This window comes from Trachemys scripta, chromosome 3, assembly GCF_013100865.1.
Source record: "Trachemys scripta elegans isolate TJP31775 chromosome 3, CAS_Tse_1.0, whole genome shotgun sequence".
Taxonomy (NCBI): Eukaryota; Metazoa; Chordata; order Testudines; family Emydidae; genus Trachemys; species Trachemys scripta.
In genome coordinates, this window is record NC_048300.1 from 138,089,361 (window position 1) to 138,115,786 (window position 26,426).

Consider the following 26,426-nt stretch of genomic DNA (forward strand, 5'->3'; position numbering starts at 1 on the left):
ATAATCGTAGCCTTACCTATTAGTAACAGTTAATTTACCTAAAGAGGGTGTGAGCTCAGCAACCAGTTGGTATTCAAGATGATACACCTATTAGTCAAAGGAAAGGTTCTTCTTTCCCTACATTTGGGTAATCAGACCAACGTTTTCAGAATACTGGAGCCAAATGAGTGAAAGGAGCAGCTTTGGCAATGAGACATCCTTTAATAGAGCTTCTGAAGCCTTTGAGCATTTCTGCCCATAAATGGCACAATACAGTCTTTCAAATATACAGCCAGAGAGAATGTCCCTCTTTTATATACAACAGAAGGTTCAATTCCTTCGTTCTTCATTCCTGGTAGATGGGCTCCTCACAGTCCAACATGAAAGGAACATGCCTGCCATGAACTAGCTTCTTCAGGAGCTTGGCAAAAATGGAGAATGTATCATCCAATGAAAACCATTCACTTCCTTATAGAATTAACTGCTGCTTTTATTCTGTCCAAATTAAGTCTTTCCATGACTAGTTTAAGGCCAATTAAAAACAGGTTTTTTTCCCCCAAGTCTTTCCTTTGCAGTGTCTCTTGTTGTTTTATTGCAAACATCACATATGAATAAGTTTCTCTCTCGAACTCACTGTCTCCAACGATGGCTGGATTTTTGTGGTGTCTTGTCGAGGTAATCCATACAGGTATATAGAAATACAAACAAGGAGAGCACCGAGAGCAAAGGTTACAGCTGGAAGGAAACAAGACATTGTTTAAACACTCAGCTCCAAATGAAAACAAAAAGATAAAACTTTCATAGGGGAGAGAACTGAGAAAGTTACACTCTACTATTCCAACATCCTCCTTAATTACAACTCTAAGGGAGACGTGAGCAGTCATCCTAATAATTTGTAGAATTAGTATCATGTTTTGACAGTGAAAATTGGTCATTTACCAGCCCCCAAAACGTCATAGCATTTCAGTCAATCATAGTGTGAAGGTCAGAGGAGAAAGTCCGAAACAGACATCCTACAGTTCTGTATTTGTTCTTCCTTAATGACTGCTGGATTCTACTCCTTCAATGCAGTCAAACCAAACTCATGGTTGGCCTCTAATCAAAAAATATTCTGTAACTGGAAATGTAATCTAATAGAGTGTTAGCACATTTTGCTTTTTCAAATCTATACTGATTTTTGAGTACTATTAGTAAAGCTGAGGTTCTGTCACAGAAGTTAGATCAGCCAGTGCATTTTCTAGTGTTTTGTCCAGTCTGGTTTTAAAAATGACAGTCAAGCGTCCACCACTCATCCTGGGGCACTGTTCCACAGCCCATTAGAGCTAACTCTTGGGAAGCTTTTCACTTTATGCAAAGTTCCCTTGCAAGTTTCACCTCATTAAGTCATACCACCCCTCACATTGTGAAGCTCTTCCACCACTGCCCTCTGCCTCTTCCTGCTGGGCAAATGTCATGTTAAGACAGAATTCTGACTGCAGTGAAGGATGCAGTGTAGTTGGAGCTGTGTTGGTCACAGGACATTAGAGAGAGAAGGTGGGTGAGGATCGTATCTTTCATTGGACCAGCTTCTGTTGGTGAGGGAGAAGTTTTTGAGCCATACAGAGCTGACCTGAAGAAGAGCTCTGTGTAACTCGAAAGCTTGTCTCTCTCACCAACAGAAGCTCATCCAATAAAAGATATTACCTTGTCTCTGGGTAAACCACTACGCTGGGGTTTGCCTGATGCACACATGCTGGTCATGGCACTGTGTAAACAGGAGGGTAACAGTTATTACAGCACTCTATAGAACAACTACTGTGGACTTGGCATTGCTATTTAAACTGCAGCAAGGGAGGTCTAGGTTGGACATTAGGAAAAAGTTCCTAACTGTCAGGGTGGTTAAACACTGGAATAAATTGCCTAGGGAGGTTGTGGAATCTCCATCTCTGGAGATATTTAAGAGTAGGTTAGATAAATGTCTATCAGGGATGGTCTAGACAGTATTTGGTCCTGCCATGCGGGCAGGGGACTGGACTCGATGACCTATCGAGGTCCCTTCCAGTCCTAGAGAATCTATGAATCTATGAATTTCATAAATAATTGAGACGTTAACTTAGGACTGGCTCAGAGTTAGAGAACGCTGCATGAAAATATTGTAGCAGTTCCTTTATTAGCTACTGTCAGCAACTCAGAACATCTGCCAGAGATACAGGAATACTAATTTTTCCATTAGCCACAGGATCGGAAACTGACACAACGGAGCGACTTAAAATGAAAGAGTTCCAGCCTCTGGTGAATATGAAAATGAAAGGTTTTGATATTCAGCCCGTTTCAGTAGCAAGTGGGGGATGGGAGGGCACATCTGAATCCCCTCCAAGAACACAACGCATAGTATTCCTGGGACTCGTAGGACGGTAGTATCCAGCAAATATGATGCTACAACACAGCTTGAGCTGTCACTAGCCCATGTCAGTCCCAAAAATTACATGCCAAGGTAAAAAAGACAAAGAAGAAAACCCCACAGTAGACTGTAAAGTATTACAACATGCACTGTAACCAGCCTACTCAGGAGGATGAAACAAACATTAGCCAAAAGCAACTTACTGATCTGTAAACCAAACAGCATCACCGATGCAACAGTAGAAAGAACAATGGCTGCTGCTGCAGAAAATCCTTTCATAATGTTGTCTGTGTATTTAACAACAACAGAAGTGTAGAGGCCTCCAACACTGGCAAGCACTGGGAAGCAAATAAGACATTCTTAGTATTAAAATCTTGGTGTAAAAATAATTTGTTTAGCTCTGTAATGGTGTATAGATTGTTTGTACTATGATCTGATCTTGCTAACCTGTAATTTTAAAAACCACACACAGCAAAATAGATAGTCTAACTGGCATCTAGCCGAAAGGACATGACTAGAATTATTATGGATGTTCTATTCATTAATTAATGTTGTGCTGAAAAAGCAGTTCTTTAATTTTATAAGGAAATTTAAATGTTTCCTCTCCAAACTCACTCTCTTAAGGGCTCCTGGTCTTGACTGAATTTGAGTGTTTTGAATCAACATGACAGGGCACCAGAATTGAAAGATACTTACAGATGACAAACCCGACATAATATGTGTAGCCATAGAAAAATCCTCTCTCGAGAACTTGAGCTCCTTCTGACAAGTAAACACCAACTAAAGTCACCACAATCCCAGACAAGTACATCTGAATGTTCCTCACCCACAGGGAAGTATCTGAACTCTTTAATACCTTTTCAAAATAGACTCCTGAAAAGAGAGAATTCAATAAAGGTGAAGGCAAAAATCACTCAAAGGTTTGTAGCTATACAGAGGTTTAAGGCCTGAAGGGATCATTATGTCATCTTCTAGATAACCACCTGTCTATCACGAACCATTACATTTCATCTATTATCAGTATATTGATCCCAGTAACTTGCTTGGCTAAAAGCATATCTTCAGAAAGGCATCCAGTCTTGATTTGATGACATCAAGAAATGGAGAATCTACCACTTTCCTGGGTTTTTTGTTTCAACAGCTAATCACCCTTACTGAAAAAAAAAAAAAGTGTGTCCCAATTCTAATTTGAATTTGTCGGGCCTTAGCTTCTAGCCATTGGTTCTTGTTCTGCCTTTCCCTGCTCGATTTAAGACCCCTTTAATACCCACTATTGTCTCCCCGTGAAGGCACTTACAAACTGTATCAAGTCACCTCAATCTTCTTTCAGCTAAGGTAAACGGATTGAGACACTTAACGAGCTCACCATAAAGCATTTACTCCAGCCCTTGAATAATTGTTGTGGCTCTCTTCTGCACCCTCTCCATTACTGAACATCCTTTTTAAAATGTAGACCCCAAAATTGTACTCCAGTGCTGTATACAGAGGTAAAAATCACCTCACTACTCCCGTTTGTAGTGGATACAACTATCACACTGAGAGCTTGTGTTGAGTTACCTGTCCACTATGACCCCTAAATCTTTTTCAGTGCCGCTGCTTTCCAGCATACAGTCCCCTATTCTGTAGGTCTGGCCTGCATTCCTCGATCCTAGATCTATAATTTGCATTTGGCTGTATTCAAGTGCATTTTGTTTTAGTGGGCCCAGTTTACCAAGCAATCCAGATCACGCTGTGTGACTGCCCAGTCCTCATCATTTACCACTACCCCAATCTTTATTATCTGCAATTTTTTTAATTACTTCCAGACCACTGCTGAAAATGTTGAATAGCATCCCTGCAGAATCCCCCTAGAAACACCCCAATTCAATGATGAGCCCCATTGACAACTACTTTGAAGTATGTTAGTTAGCCGGTCTTAATCCCTTTAACTTGTGCTTTGATATTGTATAATGCTACTTTTTGAATGAGAATGTTGAGTGGTTCTAACAATTTTGTAAGACATTTGATTTAGTATTACATCTATGCAGTTACCTTTATTCCACCAAACTGGTAACCTCATCAATAAATTAAATCCGTTTGACAAGATCAGTTTTCCATAAACCATGTTAACTGGCATCCTTTAATTCTTTATTAACTTAATCCCCTATCAACTTTCCCATAATTATGACTAGGGTTGATGGCAGGCTAACCAGCCTATGTTCACCCCACATGCCCTTTTTTGAATACTGGCACAACGGAACTCTTCCAGTCTTGTGCAATTTCCTTTGTATTCCAAGATTTATTGAAAATTATTATCAGTGGGCTGGAGAGCTCCTCAACCAACTTGTTCAAGACTCTTGGGTGCAAGTTATCCAGGTCTGCTCATTTTAAAATGCTTATCCCTAGTACACCTCTATCCCAATATAACGCTGTCCTCGGGAGCCAAAAAATCTTACCGCTTTATAGCTGAAACCGCGTTATATCAACTTGCTTTGATCCCCCGGAGCACGCAACCGCCCGCGGCCGCCCCCCCACCCCGGGAGTGCTGCTTTACCGCGTTATATCCGAATTCGTATTATATCGGGTCGTGTTATATCGCGGTAGAGGAGTAGTTGTCATCTAACATGCTCCTTAGTTACTAATAGTTTAGAAAGTATTTCATCATCCATGATATGAGTACATTATCCTACTGCTTTCCAAATACAGAACAGAAATATTTATTGAACACTTGTGCTTTTGCTGCGTTAACAATTTTAGCATCTTCATCTAGTAATGGGCTATACTATTGTTAAGATTTCCTTTACTCATGATATAGTGGACAAAATTTGTTATTGTCCTTACAGCCATGGATTTTTCTGTGTTTAGCTTTCCATATCAATTTTCTTCTAACTTATCCTGACTGCTCTCTCTTTCCCATTTGTTATATATTGTCTTTATTCCTAGTTGCTGCCTTCACATTACCACTGAACCAGGATGGGATGGGTAAATGAAGAGAACTGGGAAGAGGATGAAGTGCTTGTATAACAGAAATTAGGGACAGAACTTTCACCAGCGCTAGACACCTACAACGCCACCTGAAGTCAATGGGACCTAGAGCTGTTTAGCTTCTCTGAAAATCAGGGCCACAGTATTAGTTTACTGATGAAGAATATAATTAGTGTTTAAGACCATCAGAATTTAAAAAAATACAAAAAATATAGCAAGTATGTATGAGACATACAGAGACTACAGAGCAGATTTATAACTGCATGTGTGCAAATACAAAACATTAAACAAGAAAATTGGACATCATTGCAGAGCAGAGCAAAAAAACCAGTCTGTGATTGATATAGTAGTTGTTAAAGTCACAGTGGTCTCATTGTTCTGCTTTCCGCCCACTGAGACATAATTCATTGCAGCCAGTTGGAAAACTAAGTCTGACTCATTTTTTAATCAACTGCTCAACAAGTTGCTTTCAATGTCAACATGACCCATAAATGTTACCATCTCAGAAGAACACAACTGTCTGAGGCTGCTTTCCAGACCAATGATGTAATACTTGAGATTTAGTACAAAACATCTGAATGCACACAAAAAGCACAAACCAACTGGGCAATATTGCTGGGTGTGATGAAGTGGATAGCACTCAGGAGAAGCTATTCTTGATATAGATCGGAATTCTTAAAAGGTATTCTGTCAATTTGGACATTGGACAAAACCATTCTTATAGGCCCACTGGATCCCCAGCTGCTATTATCACAATAGCATTAGTTTCCAATAAAGCTTTTTTCCATCTTCATATGGCTAGGAGATTCCACCTGTTTTTCAGATGTGGCCTTTGCTAGACAAGCGCAATGCACTCTATATGGTCAGCCCTGAAACTGAAGCTAATGCAAAATGTATCAGCTAGCTCATTAAGTGGTTATTTTCACTGGCAGTACTTGACACCAATGCACTGGGATCTACAGTGACTGTATATTGGTTTCTGAGTGGAACTTAGTGTTGTTTTGAACTTTTCAAGCCCAAAATGGCTTTAGATCTGCCCATATCTTTCCCTATGCTACACTGCAATAATTGTGGTCGGGGAGGTACCTCATCCTGGTGCCCTCTTGCTACAGAAGAGAGGGGTCCTCAACTCTGAACCTCCCCCATTCTGGTCCTAAATGGTTTGAATTTGTTGACCTTCAGGGTAGGCTGCCACAGCCCACCTATTTACACAGGCTGCTGGGGAGGGAACGGCATGGCACGGTAATGGCTGGAGTAGGTGGGGAAGGGGATGCTGGCTGGGCTTGATTAAAGCATTTTGGTTTCAAGCTGAGGAACAGCTGCTGAATTTATTTTTTATTTGTATTTTTAACCCTTTGGAGAAGGCTGCTAGAGCCCTAGATAGGCACTTTGGGGGTCTGTATTATAAATGAGGCTGCTTTTGCTAAGATCTTTTTTCAAAAGCATTTTGTTTTCTATGACTATAAGAATAAGCACATGTGACAACCAGAGGAGCCTCACAGGAAGCTTCATGTGGTGAGAACTAGAAGTGGTTGGAAGTGATAACTCTTGGTTCGTGACCAATTACACTGGTCTACAATTTTTGAGAAGTCGTCTGCTTCAGAGATAAAATGTGCTATTTATTATGTATTTTGATGTGCTGATTTCAAATATGACAATTAAAACAACTGATTGGCTACTGTTTCTAAGATATTTAAGTTTTTACATTTTATGTCTATGTATATTGTGTAGATAGAGTTTTAATCATAAATTGTAAACCTAGGTCTTTTCATGTGTTTATGGTTGCTTTACATGATAATATTTCACCTGTCCTGTTTATGTAACGCTTTAAAAATCAGCAAAAGGGTTATATAAATAAAATTTATTATGAAACAAAAGGCAAAAAACTATTATGTACATAGTTTAGTCCTATTCAGTGTCTACTCAGCGCTTCTTGGCTTGTCTCTTGTATTCATTAAATGGAGCATCTCTTGTCACTGTCCAGCAATAGTCTGCAAGCATTGATGGGCTCCATTTGCCCTGATAGCGTTTCTCCATTGTTGCAATGTCCTGGTGAAATCGCTCGCCGTGCTTGTCGCTCACTGTTCCTCAGTTCGGTGGAAAAAAATCTAGATGAGAGTGCAAAAAATGTATCTTTAGTGACATGTTGCAACCAAGGCTTTTGTATGCCTTGAGGAGGTTTTCCACCAACAACCTGTAGTTGTCTGCCTTGTTGTTTCCGAGAACATTTATTGCCACTAACTGGAAGGCTTTCCATGCTGTCTTTTCCTTGCCACGCAGTGCATGGTCAAATGCATCATCTCGAAGAAGTTCACGAATCTGAGGACCAACAAAGACACCTTCCTTTATCTTAGCTTCATTTAACCTTGGAAATTTTCTACAGAGGTACTTGAAAGCTGCTTGTGTTTTGTCAATGGCCTTGACAAAGTTCTTCATCAGACCCAGCTTGATGTGTAAGGGTGGTAACAAAATCTTCCTTGATTCAACAAGTGGTGGATGCTGAACACTTTTCCTCCCACGCTCCAATGACTGTTGGCCAATCTTTCTTGATGTAGTGGGAATCTCTTGCACGACTATCCCATTCACAGAGAAAACAGCAGTATTTTGTGTATCCAATCTGCAGACCAAGCAAGAGGGCAACAACCTTCAAATCGCCACAAAGCTGCCACTGATGTTGGTCATAGTTTATGCACCTCAAAAGTTGTTTCATGTTGTCATAGGTTTCGTTCATATTGACTGCATGACCAACTGGAATTGATGGCAAAACATTGCCATTATGCAGTAAAACAGCTTTAAGACTCGTCTTCAATGAATCAATGAACAGTCTCCACTCATCTGGATCGTGAACGATGTTGAGGGCTGCCATCACACCATCGATGTTGTTGCAGGCTACAAGATCACCTTCCATGAAGAAGAATGGGACAAGATCCTTTTGACGGTCATGGAACATGGAAACCCTAACATCACCTGCCAGGAGATTCCACTGCTGTAGTCTGGAGCCCAACAGCTCTGCCTTACTCTTGGGTAGTTCCAAATCCCTGACAAGGTCATTCAGTTCACCTTGTGTTATGAGGTGTGGTTCAGAGGAGGAGGATGGGAGAAAATGTGGGTCCTGTGACATTGATGGTTCAGGACCAGAAGTTTCATCCTCTTCCTCGTCTGAGTCAAGTGAGAATGATTCTGGTGCATCAGGAACCGGCAGTCCTTCTCCGTGGGGTACTGGGCGTATAGCTGATGGAATGTTTGGATAATGCACAGTCCACTTTTTCTTCTTTGACACACCTTTCCCAACTGGAGGCACCATGCAGAAGTAACAATTGCTGGTATGATCCGTTGGCCCTCTCCAAATCATTGGCACTGCAAAAGGCATAGATTTCCTTTTCCTGTTCAACCACTGGCCAAGATTTGTTGCACAAGTGTTGCAGCATATGTGTGGGGCCCACCTCTTGTCCTGATTTCCAATTTTCCAGCCAAAATAAAGGTGATAGGCTTTCTTAACCATAGTGGTTATACTGCGCTTTTGTGATGCAAAAGTCACTTCACCACAAACATAGCAGAAGTTATCTGCACTGTTCACACAAGTACGAGGCATCTCTGCTCACTTTGGCTAAACAGAAATGTGTCCCTTTGCAAAATCAAACACTGACAAATCAGAGAGCACGACACTGTATGATTTCTAGAGCTGATATAGGGCAATTTGTTCAGCAGAGTGATGTAAGCTTCGTTATGATTGCATCATCCATGCCTTCTAGGAATAACATGATGCAATTCATATCATGTATGACGCAATACCAGCTTCAGATTGCATCACTCATTGTTTTGCCTAAAAAGCAAGTACTGTCCAAACCCAGTCATAGATTTATTCATAGATCCAGTCAAAGATGTACGTTAGTCATTTCTGGTTTAAATTGAGATCCCTTCCCTTTATAACTCACTTATCCTCCACCATTCCCAAGTCAAGGGTCGTATATACTGACCCAATAACATATCTTGAAAACTAGAGCCAATCAACAATTTTAAGCATCATTTTCGTTCTCAGTGACCCGGAATTAGTAAAGTTTGACTACATTTATTTCAGAAGCATTTTGTCTGTAGAGCAGTGTAATTCAACTGAAAAAAAAAACAAAAAAACCCTAGTATGATTTGCAACAAATGACTCCACTAGCTGGAAGTTTACAGCCAGGAAAGCGTTCCTCCTGAACCCTGTAAACAACTTTTTTAATTCTTATGCACTAGAAAACACAACTGCAATTATCCTTTAACCGCAGCTCACTTGTTCCCAGTTCTCTGGCTCCTGCAGTGGTAAAAGGATAAAAGGCAGCAAGAAGAAAAGACTATTTTTATAGAATTTCTCCTATGTTTCCTGCTTCTCCTCTGACCATCTAAAATTACACCTGATCCTTCTGCATCACATTGACTTTCAACTGCACCCACAGGACTAGGGAAGGGCTTATTCCAGAGGCGAAACCAGCACAGATATTGAAATGAGTTCCATTCCACACCTGGAAGAATGTGTGTCTTCTTTTCTAAATCGTAAGGGAGCTTTCACACCAAAGCAAACTTGGAAAAGGAGTTTTTATTTAAAAAACTGTACTAAGCAAGTCACTTTCTAGTTGTCCTTTAGTATGACTGTAGATATTTATATTTGAAGAAAGGCTCTTCCTCTCACAGGTCCGCCCGCCTTTCCTGTCTAAGCCAGCCTTGAACTCAAAACCATGGGTTTGTAACATCACTATATTTTACAATTTAAATATTGTGATGTCACAAATCCAGTTTTACAACCACAGGAAATAGAAGGAATATGTGTGATGAAGTCCTTGCTTAACTCTCAAACAGCCTTGTAAATCAACAAGTACACCTCTACCCCGATATAATGCTGTCCTCGGGAGCAAAAAATCTTACCGCGTTATAGGTGAAACCGTGTTATATCGAACTTGCTTTGATCTCCCAGAGTGCGCAGACCCGCCCCCCCCCGGAGCGCTGCTTTACCGCGTTATATCCGAATTCATGTTATATCGGGTCGCATTACATCAGGGTAGAGGTGTATAGTTAAATTAAGTAATATAAGAGATAGTGAGATGTTTTAGTTTGCCCCATGATGAAAGGTCCTGGGCTGTTCTTTTAAAACACACTGCATACAGAAATGTTTTACCTGCAAATCCTGAACATAATACAGCAACAGCTATAGCGCCAAACCCTAACCATGGATTCTGCTCCATCTGCAATATGAATCATAAACAAAACAGGTAGTAGGTTAGTTGTATCACTAGAGCAATTTACAGTAATTATTTCCAGAAGCCAATTTGTTAAGAACACCACATATTAGCATTTTATTACTACATGAAAATGTGTTAGCTTAGTTACAGTGAGTTACACTTACAGTAAGTAACCGTTTCTTAGCCAGAGCTGCCCTACAGCTTAGCTAGCTCTATTCACCGATGCTTCACTATGGCGTTTGATTTGGCAAGTATATTTTACTAACCTTAGAAGTAATGAGACCCACAAGTCAAATTACAAAGGCAAACCACCAGCCCTATCTCTCAGCTTTTCTGTCACATGAAGTTTCTTTATTTCCTCTAATCTTGTAAACTTTTTACACTCACAGAGTTCATCTGCAGATCTTAAAGTACTTTACAGATTAACCCTTAACTCCCTTGTGAGGAAGCATTAGTAGTATGCCGATTGTCATTATATTTTAATTTACTAGAATGGTTATGGCTAGTCTTTTAATTTGCACGCCTACAGGAAGGCACTTAAGTGACCTTTTCAGAGGGACAGAGCACCTACAGCGATCACGGTAAAGGAAGGCACTTTATCTGCCTAAAGTATGGATTTTGGTACCTAACATTAAGTACACAACTTTAAAGATGCTGGCTTAAGTGACTTGCTCATGGTCACACAAGACGAGACACCAGTAGAACTAAGAATGAAATGCAGCTCTCTGGAAGCAGTTTAGTGGATAGAGCACTGGACTAGGACTAAAGAGACATGTGTTCTAGTCCCAGCTCTGCCACTGGCCTGCTAGGTAACTGGGCAAGTCACTTCACCTCTCTGTGCCTCGGTTTCCCCATCTGTAAAATGGGGATGATACTTACCTCCATTTGTAAAGTGCTATGTAAAAGCCAATTATTATTACTGATTCCCAGTTCTTTGATCCAACTGCTAGCGTACACTCAACACCAATTACTGAAAAAAGTGAATTGCTGCAATATTATCTATACTGTTGAATTTACTATAGTGGTAATTTATGCTACTTGTGGCAATCACTTCTCTTCCCAAAAGTACAGGATGTGGCAGAGTAACAAGCCTGTTTGAATCAGTGTGAGGTTATTCATCTTGTGCAGTAACTGAGGTTCTTCAAGATGTGTCCCCCCGTGGGTGCCCCACTCCAGGTGATGGTGGGTCCCTGTGCCTTTGCTCGGAGAATTTTGCAGCACTGCTCATACGGGACGTGCATGCGCAGTGCCTGCTTCGCATGATGTTGGTGCTTCATCTAGCGCATGCGTGACACAGACTCCTCAGTTCCTTCTCTACCACAGAGTCTGCTTTAAACTCCAAAGTAGAGGGGAGGAGGGTGGGTAGTGGAGCACCCACAGGGGAACACATCTCGAAGAACCTCAGTTACTGCACAAGGTGAGCAACCTTCTCTTCTTTGAGAGAGATGTCCCTGTGAGTGCACCACTCCAGCTGACTGTAGAGCAGTGACCTCCTCGGATGGCAGGGGCTTCAGAGTTGGTAGAATAATTGCTGATAATACCGCTCAGCCCAGCCGAGTTTTCGCCCTAGGGCCTTGCGTGATTGCATAATGTTTGGCAAAGGTGTGTTCGGAGGCCCAAGTGGCGGCTTTGCATATGTCTATAAGTGGAACATTGTTTAGGAATGCTACTAATGCTGATATAGATCTAGCAGAGTGCGTCTTGATCCCCGTGGAAGGTTGTGTGCCTTTTAATTGATAGCACAAGTGAATGCATCCAGATATCCATTTAGAGAGTCTCTACATGGATATGGAAATACCCTTAGAGAGTTCCGGTTTGGTTTGGTTAGTGCTCTAATGTCTAGGGTGTGCATCATAGCTTTGAACGCATTCTCGTGTGGTTTAGGAAAGAAAGTTGGAAGCTGTATAGCTTGATTAATGTGGAAGGACTTTGGGGAGAAATTTAGGATGGGTGCGTAACGTGACTTTATCTTTAAAAAAGGTCATGTATGGTGGATCTGCCATGAGCGCCCTGATTTCTCCCACACGTCTAGCTGATGTGATTGCTATTAGGAATGCCACTTTCATGGATAGGTGCAGTAGGGAGCAGTTTGCTAAGGGTTCGAACAGTTTCTGAGTGAGGGCCGGTAAGACCAAGTTTAAGTCCCAAGGTTGTGTGGATGGTCTCTCATCCGGATAGATGGTTTGGATGCCCCTGAGGAATCGCTTGGTGATTGGGTGAGCAAAGATTGTAGTGTCATCGGTGAAAGGCGTTTTGGTGAAAGGCAGTGATAGCCACAAGGTGTACCTTTATTGAGCTGATGGAGAGATCGGATGTCCGTAAAATATCTGTTAGCTCATGCTGAGTTTCCGACACTTCCTCCAGAGCAATTTTGAGCTCATTGGCCACTCTTTTGAGTAAGTCTTGGATGTGGGTAAAGTCATAATAGCCTCATCCGGTGAGGAGGATGAATTGTTCTTGCTGGCGAGGTGTCGGGGGCAGTGTCCTCTTCCTACTCTGCCATGGGTTCATCCCCTGTCTTGGTCACTACAGTCTCTGAAGGTGGAGGTGGGGATCTGGCATCTTCCCTACATGGGCTGTGGCGCCTGCTGTAGTATCATTTGTAAGACCCCCAGGGATTCCAATATGGCCAATGACCAGGATAGGGCATGGGTGGTGCCATGCATGGGTGGCCATTCCACGGTGGCATGTTGTGACCATATGAGGGTCATGGTCACAGGGTCCAGTAGCCACAGGTGTCCTGATTGGGGAGGAATGGTGAGGGGAGAATACCCCTTCAACCTCCTCATCTTCATCGCTCAAGAACTGTGACGCTATCAAAGATAAATGTTGGCGTAGTACCGCTGGCCCCGGTGAGACATCAGTGCCTAGGAGAGGGGACTCCGGAGTCCAGGAGACCAACAAATTCTTGTGGTGCCAAGAGCCTCGGTGCCAGAGGGCAAGGTGCCGACTGCATCGGGGGTACGGTGTGCTGAGCCGATGCAGTTTGTTTGGGCACCATTGCGCTAGCAGCATTGGGTTGTGGCATGATGATAGGAGTGGTTGCCGGTGCTGTCTCCTTTGGAGCTGCTGACGGTGCCGTGGTGGAGGCAGGCAGCTTAGAGCTGTTAGCTTGGCACCAGTGCGCTGGGTTCCGCCGGTGGCCACCATGCAGACGGTACTGGAGGTGCCTGGAGTATGCCCGGCGGTGCAGCCGGCACCAATGAGAGTGATTTGGTTGGCGACTGTTTTGCGTTCGTCTGCTCTCTATCAGGTGAAGAGGATGGCCGGAGGGTTTTTTTTTTGCAGGTTTTTTGGCCTTCGGGGACTTTGGTGGTGAGGAGACTGGTGACTTATGATAGGAAGACAGTTCCTGCCCCGTGTCAGAGGCTGGTCTTAAGGACTTCTCCATCAAGATGAGTTTAAGTCTCAGGTCTCTATCTCTTCATGTCCTAACCTTCAGTTTGTTACAGTTGGCACATTTCTGAGGAATGTGAGTTTCCCCCAGTCAACGGACGCATTGAGTATGTCCATCTGACACAGGCATCTCCTCTCTGCATGTTGTGCATCTTTTAAATCCTGGTGAACCATGCATCTTCCTAACCTAATAGTAACTGTACTAAAGGATGGAAAAATAAAACTTTTTTTTTAAAATAGGAGATGTAACTAATAACTGAAACTTAACTTGTCTAAACTATCCTAAGTCACTAGTTTATCTAAACTTATCTATTTGAAACGAAGGTTTTCAATGGGATTGCTCCATCACAGGCCGGGGACAGTTGAGAAGGACTGAGGAGTCCGGGTAGCGCGTGGGCTAGCTGAAGCACCAACATCACACAAGCCAAGTATCGCACATGTGTGACCCATGTGGACACTACTGCAAAACTCTCAGAACAAAGGCGCAAGGATGCACCATCAGCTGGAGTGGAGCATCCACAGGGACATCTCTCGAAGAAGAAAGCAGTGGTCCCCAAAATTTCTCTCTCTTGTGCTCCCCCTTGCCCTTGTTCATCCCCCAATCCCACCCGCAGGCCATGGTTGGGAGCCAGGGCTGGGAACAGGGCCACGGTCAGGGCCAGGGGCCGAGGCTGGGACAGGAGTGGTTCTGGGGCCGCAGCCAGCCGGAAGTTAGGGCCAACGCTGGGGCCGCAGCTGGGGGCGGGGCGACGGCTGTAGTCCGGGGCGGGGCTGGGTGCATAGCTGCAGCCAGGAGCTGGGTGTGGAGCCACAGTTGGGAGCCAGGGACGGAGCAGAGCTAGGGGCAGAACAGGGCTGGGTGGCCACCACGCCCCTCCCCCAAACATTCTTCCGCACCCCCCTACGAGGGCGCACTCCATAGTTTGGGGACCACTGAATTTGAACTAGACAATCAAACTAACATTTTACATTGTGAAATTATTACAAATATTCCATAGTCACCATACAGCGAGTGAAATAGGTAGGTGGAGAAGCTCTAGGCAGCCTGCTGTTTCTGCTGAAGTGTCGAGAGAAGGTATCCAAGTGATAAGGCTTACCTGTACTTTTGTAACCTGAGCAGGTTTCCACTGAACAAGTGTGACTCCACCACACAACATAAAGACTGAGAACCACTGCAATTTACTGAGGGAACGGTTTAACATTAAGACCGTACATAAGGCTGTGCATGGGATCTTCAACTGATATGTCACCTAAAAAAGGGAAAACGGCAAATAGCATATGGTTACATGAACGCCATCAAAACCACAACCGATAGAATACTGAACTCCACTATAAACTGACATCAGCATATAGTATTTCATACTCAAGAGATATTAATTCCCTGCCTCATTCTGGGCTAAATTTCATTTGCAATTACAACCATGTGCATCTGGAATGACTCCATGGCAGTTAATGGGTTTACTTTTTATTTACACTGGTGTAACAGCATAACTTGACTTTTAGTGCTCAGGCTGGATAGTGTACCGTGAGTGAGGCAGAGGTGCATTCACGCAATAGTGAGAAAAAAAAGTCAAAGAATTTGACTTTTATAGAGGGGAGGGATAGCTCAGTGGTTTGAGCATTGGTCTGCTAAACCCAGGGTTGTGAGTTCAATCCTTGAGGGGGCCTCTTAGGGATCTGGGGCAAAATCAGTACTTGGTCCTGCTAGTGAAGGCAGGGGGCTGGACTCGATGACCTTTCAAGGTCCCTTCCAGTTCTAGGAGATAGGATATCTCAATTTAGTTATTTACTACAGTGATTTTTTTGAAATGTGGGTTAATAGCTTGCAATTGTACTGTGTGCTACCTCCCTCTTCACCTCTGTTTTAATAAGTTATTTAAACATAAATACTGCACCCCTTCTTCATTCACTTCACATCATCCAATTTAGGCATCGAAAGAGGCTAGGATCCTGTAGAAACAACAGTATGTTTTTGTGTAATTAAAGTATATTAACATATGCACAAAGAGATAAGCTTAAAATTGGTATTTCCTGACTTTCAAGTACTTTACTTTGCAACCTTTGCATTTTCTTACTGTATTTTCATATCAAATATTAGTGATGTGCATATTTGTCTTATGGGTCAGAGCTATGGTTGATTATGAAGATCATATGGTGAATTTTTACATATCAATATTGTGATTAACACATGGTAAGGATAGTAGAATATTTTATACGAGTTATTTCAAAATATTTTAATTTTTAAATTTTTGGATGGGGGTTATTTCTGTTCTTATGTAATTTGCATAAGAGTTATATTAATAAATGGAGTTATTTTAACAATAAGACAGGTTTGTGAGGAGAATTCACTTACAACAAAGGTTTAGTCTCATTCCCTCCATTATTAAATCTAAATACATGGTTTCAAAGTTTAATAGTAACAAACATAATTAGGGTTATACTTTTCAACCTAAACTACACATGAATTATTCCCTTCTATAAAGGTTCTTATAACACCCTCATCATCCCAGTATTTAAGCACCTTCCACCAATGTGCTAAGTGACATAACACTGAACAAAACTTGGTTCTAACTGAACACAAAAACATAGAAGATCGCAAGACTGTTTTAAGGACTTACCAAAATTCATGCCTTATTCATATGCACTGTGAATTACAGATTGTATTACTTGATGTGATGAGCTCCAGATTTCACTTCTTACTTGCATTTAGCAAGTGTGTGGTAATCAGCTTTTTAAAGTGTGGCTACACACAATGCCACATGATGCCAATAATAAATCACTGTTTACAAGAGATGGGATTCCCCCCCCCCCCCACTAATGCAACCACCAATTTTCACATAAATGTGTAAATCTCTGTTCAGTAAACCTACAAAGATTCCTGTCATTGCATTTTCTTACATCACATACCAGGCCCCCCATCCTCTTATTTAAATACCTCCTAAAAACTTGTCCTTTCTTCAAGACACTCAATCATAAGAAAAAAAATAGATTTCCTGGTGAAAGATAAATACAGCATCTCCTGCCTCTGGGCCTCCCAGTGCATTTTGTCTTTCGGTGTCTGTCCTGTTGTGCATCTTTTAATGAGCACTTTTCAGGGCTTGAATAATAATAATTAAAAAATCTAAGGTGTTACAAGGCATTAAAGCAGACAAAACTACAACCTAAAAATGAGTAAATATAGGGATTCTGTGTTTTGGTTCCTAACCATAATAATGCCAGTTACCTGGTAGACTGCTGCATCCAAATTGCTAAGAGCCAAGAAAGCCATGTTGTTTTGGACCGCATACACCACAGATGGAACACTTAATTTTAGCAATTCCTTAGGGCTGCCTAATACATTTTCTCTTAAAGATGTCATCAACCTACCCAGGCTTCCAGTTTCTCTGCAAAATAAAAGGTTTTGGCACAACAATATTTGATGACTCATTTACAGTGAGATGCCTCAACAGAGTTCTTTGGAAGGTCTTTAAAAACATGCTTTTAATAAACAGTTGGGATCTTCGATTAATTAAAAAAATTACACTGAAAATCAATTTGGTTCCCTGCAAGTACAAACCATTAAGGGCCAGGAGCAGATTTTTGAATGATAAAGGTCAGACGCATTAACACATGAATTCTCAGCAACAGGTTGGCCCTACAGAGAGTTTCAATAACATTAGTTGCTCAACCCATTGTTTAGAATGTGACGTATTCACACAGAAAGACAAAGAGTTACTCTTTCTTGCTATTAATATTGGACTCATCTCAAATTTCTTTTGTGATTTTCCAAATCCCCTGCAGCCTCTGGGTGAGATTCTGGGTTGTGCCTTTAAGAGGTTCAGCACAGAACTCTCAGCCCAGGGGAAGGAGGGGCTACTGTGGCTTTAACGTACCCTTGCACTCTTCTGATTCTGAGTTGTCCCACTTCTGGTGTAACTTACAAAGTGAATTAAGATAAACCAAATTAAGGCCACTTTAATTCTGAATAAAAGTGTCCACACGGGGTTTAGTGCTGTTTAATTAATCTGCTTTAAATTTACATTTAAATTAATTCAGATTAACCTTCCTAGACAAGCCCTTAATCAGACCTGTAGAGCACCTCTTCCCTCCTGTACCTGTACTCTGCCTCTCCAAATACTACTATAGGCAAACAGTGTTCTAGGCAGAGCTGTGGTGCCAAAGGCACAGAAATGGATGCAGCAGCTCAGCTCAACGCAGCAAGTTTATACTGTGGCACAAAACATTACACAAGCATCTAATGTAATAGGAGGTTTCTTGGTATTTTTCCTCAAACAGCGCAGCACATTGCCTGGCACTGTATGATCCAGACCAGGAAGAGGATTTCTGTTTCAAAAGAATTATCTACGTTAACTATACTCTGTTTATAGTAAAGTTTAACTGTTACAATAAATGTGGAAAAATACCACAAAAGCCTGACCTTTAATACGATGGTATCCCGCAATATATCACACATTTTGTTTGTTAAAGGCAGGCTGTTAAATAAGTAAAAAAAAAAAAAAATGGATAGAACTGCACCTACCTTTGTTCAATTCTAATACAGTACTGTACTATTACAAAATAATGTACTTAAGCATGAATGATCAGGTCCAAAGGATAGTATATTGCTTGGCTGGTCACTCAAAGTTAAATTATAGCAGTAATATGATGAACCAAAATTAGACAGTGGTTGTATTTCAGCAAAGTTACTGATGTAAATGATTAAACAAATCATCCCACTTAAAGGCAGGATCTCTTGTGAGTACCAACCACTCCACTACAGGGAAAAAAAAAAAATTGCAGTTTGCTTTATAATTTAGGAGAAATCTTACCCTTCCCCCCGCCCCCCAAATGACCTCACATGCCAGGATTTTGTGTTAAGAGGAAGGGAGCACAACATACATTATAGCTGACCATACTTTCTTTCATAGTTAGAAGACAGTTTAGTTTTCTTTAGCTGACTCCATTTAGTTCTGTTTCATTGGATAGGTGTTTTCTAGTTTATATACATGCAGCCAGAAGCTGAAATAGTTACTATTTATACACAGAAAAAATAAACTCAACTGAAATACTGGGTAAGTGTAATGGACAGACTACTGAAACGTAATTAAAAACTTAACAAGACACATGCCAAACTGTCATTTTGCTTATTACGTTTCCCCTTTCCTCCATCTGTTCCATCCAGATTGTATTAAAGAGTAGGAATTTCTCTTAATCTTAGTGTGAGGTGCCTGAGAAATTTTTCGTGATGGGGGAGTATGGCAGCAGGAGCCTGGTGGTTAAACAACAGAGTTTTTGTGTACTTCTGACATTTGGCATGGAATTTCAATAATGAAAAATAAATGATGCCCCTTTAAACATCACTCCTACTCTCGTTTTGGAGAACAGGAGCAATTGTTTTGATTATTCACAATCAATATTTGATTATATTTGAATATTACGGCCTCAGATATGCAGCCCTTCTGTGAGACTTCTTATTTGAGTTGGGCAGGAGAAAATAAAAAAACAAAAATATTCTGAAATAGACGTTGTAATTTAAAGTTAAATTAGACAATGCGGGCACACCTAGATAGATTTAAACCCACAAAAAGTGTAAAAATTAAAGGTTAATAAAGAAACTTCATCCTTCACTCACAATACTGGCACAAGGAGTACAAAGATCTCACAACAGATCTTAATCACACATTCTCATATGTGCCTTGGTTTTGCAGTAAGTGCTTTAACTCTAATTCAACATCCTTGATGCTTTTGTATATTTAACTTGGAAACTTATTCTGTGTTTTTCATGGGACTGGATATGTGAGAGATATAAATGATAATCAAGCTTGCAATATGTATGTATTTACTTGTTCAAAATATGTAATCCCAAATAAAACTAGAATGCAAGTCAGTTTGGCTTTTTGAGTCCCCACTCTAAGAAGCTATAAGCCATGTGGGAATCTGAACAAATTACTAATTCAGAATTTAGTGGCCAGGAGTACGCCAGGTTCATTTTATTCCCATAATTATAGGCACAGTAAATAATTACACAGCTTAAACTATAAGTAGTCTCCACTTCAAAAGGCAGTCATTTATTCAAAGCTTAAAATAACATTTGATACTTGAACATACAATGCCAAAAATGTAAACAGTAGAAAACTACAGCAAGTGTACTTAATTACATAAATTCGATTTTGGAACAGAACCCTGGTTTATCTTATTTGGTGTCCTGTACTTTAACAGTGATCAGCACTGGCTGCTTTAGACAAAGGCACAAAATGCACACCTTGCACCAAGGCAGCAGATTGCTTTCTGAATCCATTGGGTGATCAGGTGATACACTGAAGCATCAGCATTAATAAACATTATAAATTTTAATTCAAGCTAGTATTACTGCAGATACTACACACGTTTATTAAAAAAAATAAACTTTTGCTGGATCTTTTAAATTAACAGAAACTGAAATGTAAGCAAATCTCAGTTATCTTGAGATAACACTGAATTTATATACCAGCTGCGTTTCTTTTGCACACTAAAGAGGTTGCAAAGATTTGGGGGCTGTGGTGGTAATCAGCTGAACATGAACCCCTAATGTGACACTGTGGCGAAAAGAGCTAATGTGATCCTGGGATGCATTAACAGAAATCTCAAGGAGTAAACGGGTTATTTTATCTCTGTATTTGGCACTGGTGCGACTACTGCTTGAATACTGTACCTGGTTCTGGTGCCCACAATTCAAGAACAATGTTGATAAATTGGAGAAGGTTCAGAGAAGAGCCACAAGAATGATTAAAGGATTAGAAAACATGCCTTATAGTCATAGACTCAAGAAGCTCAATCTATTTAATTTAACAAAGAGAATGTTAAGGGGTGACTTGATTACAATCTACATGGGGAATAAATATTTAATAATGGGACTCTTCAATCTAGCAGAGAAAAATATAACACAATCCACTGGCTAGAAGTTGACACTAGACAAATTTATAATGGAAATAAGGTGTAAATTTTTAACAGTGAAAGTAATTAACCACTGGAACAAATTCCCCAGGGTAATGGTGGATTCTCCATCACTCATGATTTTTAAATCAAGATTAAATATTTTTGTAAAAGCTATGCTCTAGGAATTATTTTCGGAAAGTTCTGTGGCCTGTGTTATGCGGCAGGTCAGATTAGATGAACATCAGGGTCTCTTTTGAGCTTGGAACCTAGATGTTACAGGAAGAAGGGAAGAAACTGCAGTGACAGACCACCTCCCCCACACACTCAGCTTTTTTGTACCTGGCGCTGATCTGAAGGTTAGACTGCAGAGGCTCTTAAAATTCCCATAATCCTTCAGTGTGGATTTAACCGTTACATCTTTCACCCCTAGTAGAAATATTAAGATTTTTGTGGAATTACCCTGAAGAATGTTATTAGTGGGAATACTAGATTTTTACACATACACACTTCTGGAAAAAGCCACGCCCTCATCTATGCTGAACTCTGATGACTCAGTATTTTGCATCTAATCCATTTTGAACTTACTCCAAAGCACATAAATTTAAAAAAATGCAAATGGACACACCTGCATATTGTGAGGTTTACAGAAGTGATTTAGAAAAAAGTTCACAAGCTCTGACATGTTTTAAACTGATCCTTTCACGGCATTATTTTACAATGCCTCTCCTGCCCAGCTTCACAAGTAAGGCATATAAAAAGAGAACTAGCTGAGACTCTCAAGTCCGTGTGTGTGTAAACGTATCTGCATGTGTGTGTGAAGACGAGTGAGAATGCAGTTCCAGTCGTGGTTAGCACTCATACTTACTTGGCCAAAATACCCACACTTAGGAATAACTTGATAACTTCTGTGATGCACACAGCTGTGGTTGCAAAGTAGAGTTCTGTTTCTGCTATTCTCGTGTATCGTAAAGCTACAGTGTACGTTGCGGCCACCAGGGTCATCACCGTCAAGCAGTACAATTTAAACAGTAAACTGACATTCTCTGAAAGAAAAAATATAACTCCGTAAGGAACATGAAACAGACAAAGAGCAACATGCTAGTATACTTACAGCAACTCAGTATGTTCCTCATTCTAAACTAAGAACACAACCAAGCATTGTAAAGCAGTAGCGCAGTCTCAAGTGCATTGTAGTAGCACACAGTAGTTCCACTACAATTCCATTGCAGTAGCTAAGAATTCTAAATTGGAACCTCAAAGATTCTGTCTGAGAAAGGAATGTCAAGCTATGTTTGATTTCAAGGGGGTTCCTTTACCAAAGAACGCCACTGCTCTAAAAAGAGTATAATCATACACTGGTACTTACCTATGCAGTAATCTATATTTCACTTTTATCTTCTTGTCTCTATAACTTGTGCACGACCACTTGCTGTGAGCTATAACTAATTCTCTGCATACTGAGGAGAAAGTTGACCAGACTCTCAGAGTAGCAACAGCAAAAGGCTCTGCACAAAGTGGCAAAAATGGCACGTTTAAGATGTACTAAAAATTGAGATGGGAGCGGAAAAGAAGAGAAGAGAAAATAAATAACAGACAATAGGATCAATCCAGGAAAGTCAGTTATAAATGGAAGCTTCTTTCCCAACCCTCTCATATACTGTTCTGGTGATAGTACAAAAGGAGGGGTTCCGTCACTATAGTAATGGGACAGGAAGTAAATAGTACATCTATATACTAAGATTCCAGGATTGTCACTCTGTCCGTGTGTCACTCTAAAGCCTAGAACATCCGTAGAGTAAGTGTGAAGTCATTGAAACAGCTACAAGCATGAATTAGAGCTGTTTTTGTTCAAAATATCATCAGGTTCAATCATCAGTGGGCCTCGTGAGAACCAGATGCAATGCTGTAGTACAAAGGTTTTGTGGTGGCGAGAATGTGACAGTTGAACAGAGAAGGTGGGAATAATGGTTATGTGGGGTAACAAAGAGGTGGTCCATGCCTTCACCTGGGGGCAGCTCTGTGCACAAACTGGGCAACATGTACAAACAGCAACATAGTACACTACAACACAGTGTACAGAAACAAAAGCCCCCAGTTTTAACTTTTTTTTTCCTATGCACCTGACTTTACGAATTACTCCTGTGAGACTGTACAGACCTTCTAGTATATGAAATAAATTACTGGAGTAGGCAAGAATATAAATGAGTTCAGAAGACATGCTTTTTGCTTTGTGTCTGACTACCAATGTGTCCCTTGTTCTAGCCAAATCAGAATCTTGAGCTTCTGCAGAAAATAGTATCCACGGTGCAAGGTAAATGAGTAGAAGCAAGTATTTATTGGCAGGCAGAAACAGCCAAGGCTCTGCTGTGAGGGTTGCCACATGCACCACAGCGTGGGTGCCAAGAGTAATATAGAAAGCTTTCCTTGGTAGACACTAACTACACTATAGGACCAATTGCCAGTGTGGCAGGATGAGGTCAGGAACATGGCCAAAATGCAGGATAGCTCTCATAACGAAAGACACAATGACACTGAACGTGATTTCCTTGTTTGTGTAATAGCATCCCTAAACTAGAATCAGAACACCTCTGCAAGAGGGATTTGTAAATTAACTCCCATGCAGGCTGGTCAAACAGGTTCCTGAGCTACACACAGAATGGCTTTTCTATTTTAAACATTATTTGGCGACAGCATGGAGAGAGAGTTTTAAAATTTTAAATCCAAAGGATAAGCCTTACCAGATTAAAACAGTTTTAAAATATGTCAAATTTTGGATCTAAACACCTAACTGTATCCCTTACATATGAAGTACATGCAAAGTCCTGTGTTTATACTACATCATAATAATGCAGCACACAACTCTAAAAATATAATTTCTAAAGCTGTCTGATCAAACAAGCCAATACTAATTCTTTTCTAATGGTTATTATAAAGATGTGAGACAGCACTTTGTTAGTTGTAAAAAGTGATGTTACACATGCAGTTCAATTCTGGCAGTGAAGAGGATCAGGTCCTACTACTAATTCTGAAGAAGTTTCAACTCCGTGAAACTGACAGATTGATTTCACTGCCCTCATGGAGTAACAGCAGGGATGAATTTGACCCAGGCTCAGCCTCTCCAGTTGAAAAAGAAGGTTTTTTTGTGTTTTATGCTCCTCACATTTCCTTATGCAGACACAGCATTATTGTTTGCAGTACTCTTCCAGTCTCTCTATGGTAGACCAAGAAAGCTTTTTGAGAGAAGGGGCGGAGGAGAAGATGACCTTTCCATGATCCTGGAATTTCCTGTTAGAATGTACTAACAGTAATAGCTCACTGCAACCAAAGTAGTGTTGGAAAGACTTTTTAAACTGTATATGTGAATTATAACTGACAACATTAAAACATAAAAATTTGGAAGAGTAAGGTTTTGAATCATATAAAAACAAATGGTTTTGGTTTTCCAACACAGTACGTCAATACTGAAGGTTTAAGAGAAAATTTCCTCCTGTACTCTCTTTCTGATCATTTTTACAATTTCTGTGGCAGCATTATTTCTCCTTTCTGCCATTTTGGTTTGATTCAAATCTCTGTTTAGTTAAAAGAATTTCTCAAGTAGTATTTTAATGCCATATTTTGCATGGCACCTTTGAAAAGTCCAGAATCTAAAACTGTCCAGTGGTTCAGAAATGGCTCTAGCACTCTTAGCCATTGCATTAACACATCATCTAGTAATGTTTTACAACTAGATTTGCCATATTTTCTCAGGTTGAGTGATATCTTATTCTGCAAGTGTAATGCCAACAGACCCCAGTTGTCGTCGGGCAGAACCAAACCAGGGACTTCTAGAGCTAAAGACCAACTGGCTGTTAGCCGAGGCTGTAGAGGCGAGCAGACTCATTTAATCTCTCTTTTTAAGTGGTCTCAGTGCCACTAGATGGGACAGAACACCACACCCAGAAGGTGTGTCGGTTACATACTTCCCCAAGCTGAGGAAGCGCATCCCAAGCTTCAGAGTCTTCCCAGTTGAAATCCCGGAGGAGCCCCAACTTGTAACACCAACAGACCCCAGTCTGTCAGAGTTACACAAATAGTCCTGCTCATTGTATTAAGATACTGTTCAACACAAGCATGGCAGAATCTGGCCCATAACATAATGATACTGACCTCCTCTGTAAAGTGCTTTGAGATCTACTGATGAAATACACTATAAAAGAGTTACATATTATTACTAATAAATAAAACATTCTGTAATACCTCCCTGCAGGTTTCTGAAATGTGATATGTTGTAATGGAGGACACAGTGCATATATGTAGGTATCCTGGCTGACAAACTTTAGTAAAATTGCATTGTGCACTCTACAGCTTCTAGATCTTAATTTGCTTTCATTATTTTGAAAAAATGTAGTTTGATCTATACAAATTTATTGTTCTCTGTTAATTACTGAATGAGTGTTCTATGTTCACTGCAAGTGAACTGATCATAATAATGATCTGATTAATCCTGCATTTCAGTTTGTTTGTTTTAAGGGAGTGATGCCTTTTATTGTATAACATATTTCTACAAGGTAAACTCACACATCCCGCTGCTGCAATCATGTAAATTAACTATATCCTTGGAGAGATAAAAACTCATATGCTTCCCTATGCAATTTCAAAGAGCACTATCAACTGGCTTTAGGACCAACATTTAGATTTTGCAACAACCATCTGATTTACAAGGTACAAACAGAAAGTTTCCATGACAATATTAGAGTTTTATTGAAAACATGCAAGTGCCCAGGACCAAAATGAGAAATCAACCAGTTTAGTTTCATTGTCTACATTGAAAAATGCCAAACTACAACAACCCAAGTATGAAAAGTACATTTGAAAATGTTTACTATTCGAAGGCTGTCAGTAAATAAAATAAAGTGTTAGTTTTAAGTCAATAACGGCCCTTTATATCTGTGTCCCCCCATTAACCCTCATCCGACACCCATAGCTTTCTCCTTCCCCCCATAACGCCCGGGCCTCCACCCCTTTGTCCCCCATTCCCCCATAACCCCCCTTGCCCGCCCCATCCCTCATTAACTTGTCTCCCTGGCGCCCCCACAGCCTGAACCAGCCCATTAACCCCTTCGCCTTCCCCTGCCCCACATAACCTGACCCAATCCAGCCCGCCCACCCCCCACACACACTGCCGGCCCCCCGCCATTAATCCCCCTGCCCCCCCGCAGCCAGGCCCTTCATGCGCCTGCACCGAGTCGGGGGGGAGGGGAGGGTGCCCAGTCGCGACCCCCCCGCCCCAATAATTAGCCGCGCCCGCGGCAGCCCCTCCGGGACGGGCAGCTCCCACTCCTGCGGGGGCGGCCCCGGATCTGTCCCATCCTCCTCCCCCGTTCCGAGTCTCTCACCTTTCGGAGGCGCCATCGTGTCCGCAGCTTAAACTGGCGAGATTGTGGGACCCGAGCCGGCAACCGGGCGCCACCTCCTCCGCTCCTCCCAGGTACCATAGAGAGCGGCGAGGGTCGGCATGAGCGGCCCGTTCAATTGCGTCACCATAGAGCCCGAGGCCTGCCTGCGCTTCGTGTCCCCGTTCCCCGTAGCTGTGCGCGGCCGAGGCTCGCTGGGCCCTT

General features: G+C 41.3%; 1 protein-coding gene across 1 annotated transcript; it reads right to left on the reverse strand.

Moving 5' to 3' along the window:
* Positions 1–181: 181 nt before the first annotated feature.
* On the reverse strand, positions 182–26,426 carry SLC35A1 (solute carrier family 35 member A1). Its single transcript, XM_034766068.1, has 8 exons — positions 26,205–26,426; positions 21,695–21,872; positions 17,159–17,318; positions 15,033–15,185; positions 10,476–10,542; positions 3,056–3,232; positions 2,563–2,697; positions 182–714 (listed from the first exon to the last, which is right to left on the reverse strand). Exons 1-8 carry the CDS (start codon positions 26,218–26,220, stop codon positions 581–583), a joined length of 1,020 nt encoding a protein of 339 aa, XP_034621959.1. The 5' UTR covers positions 26,221–26,426; the 3' UTR covers positions 182–580.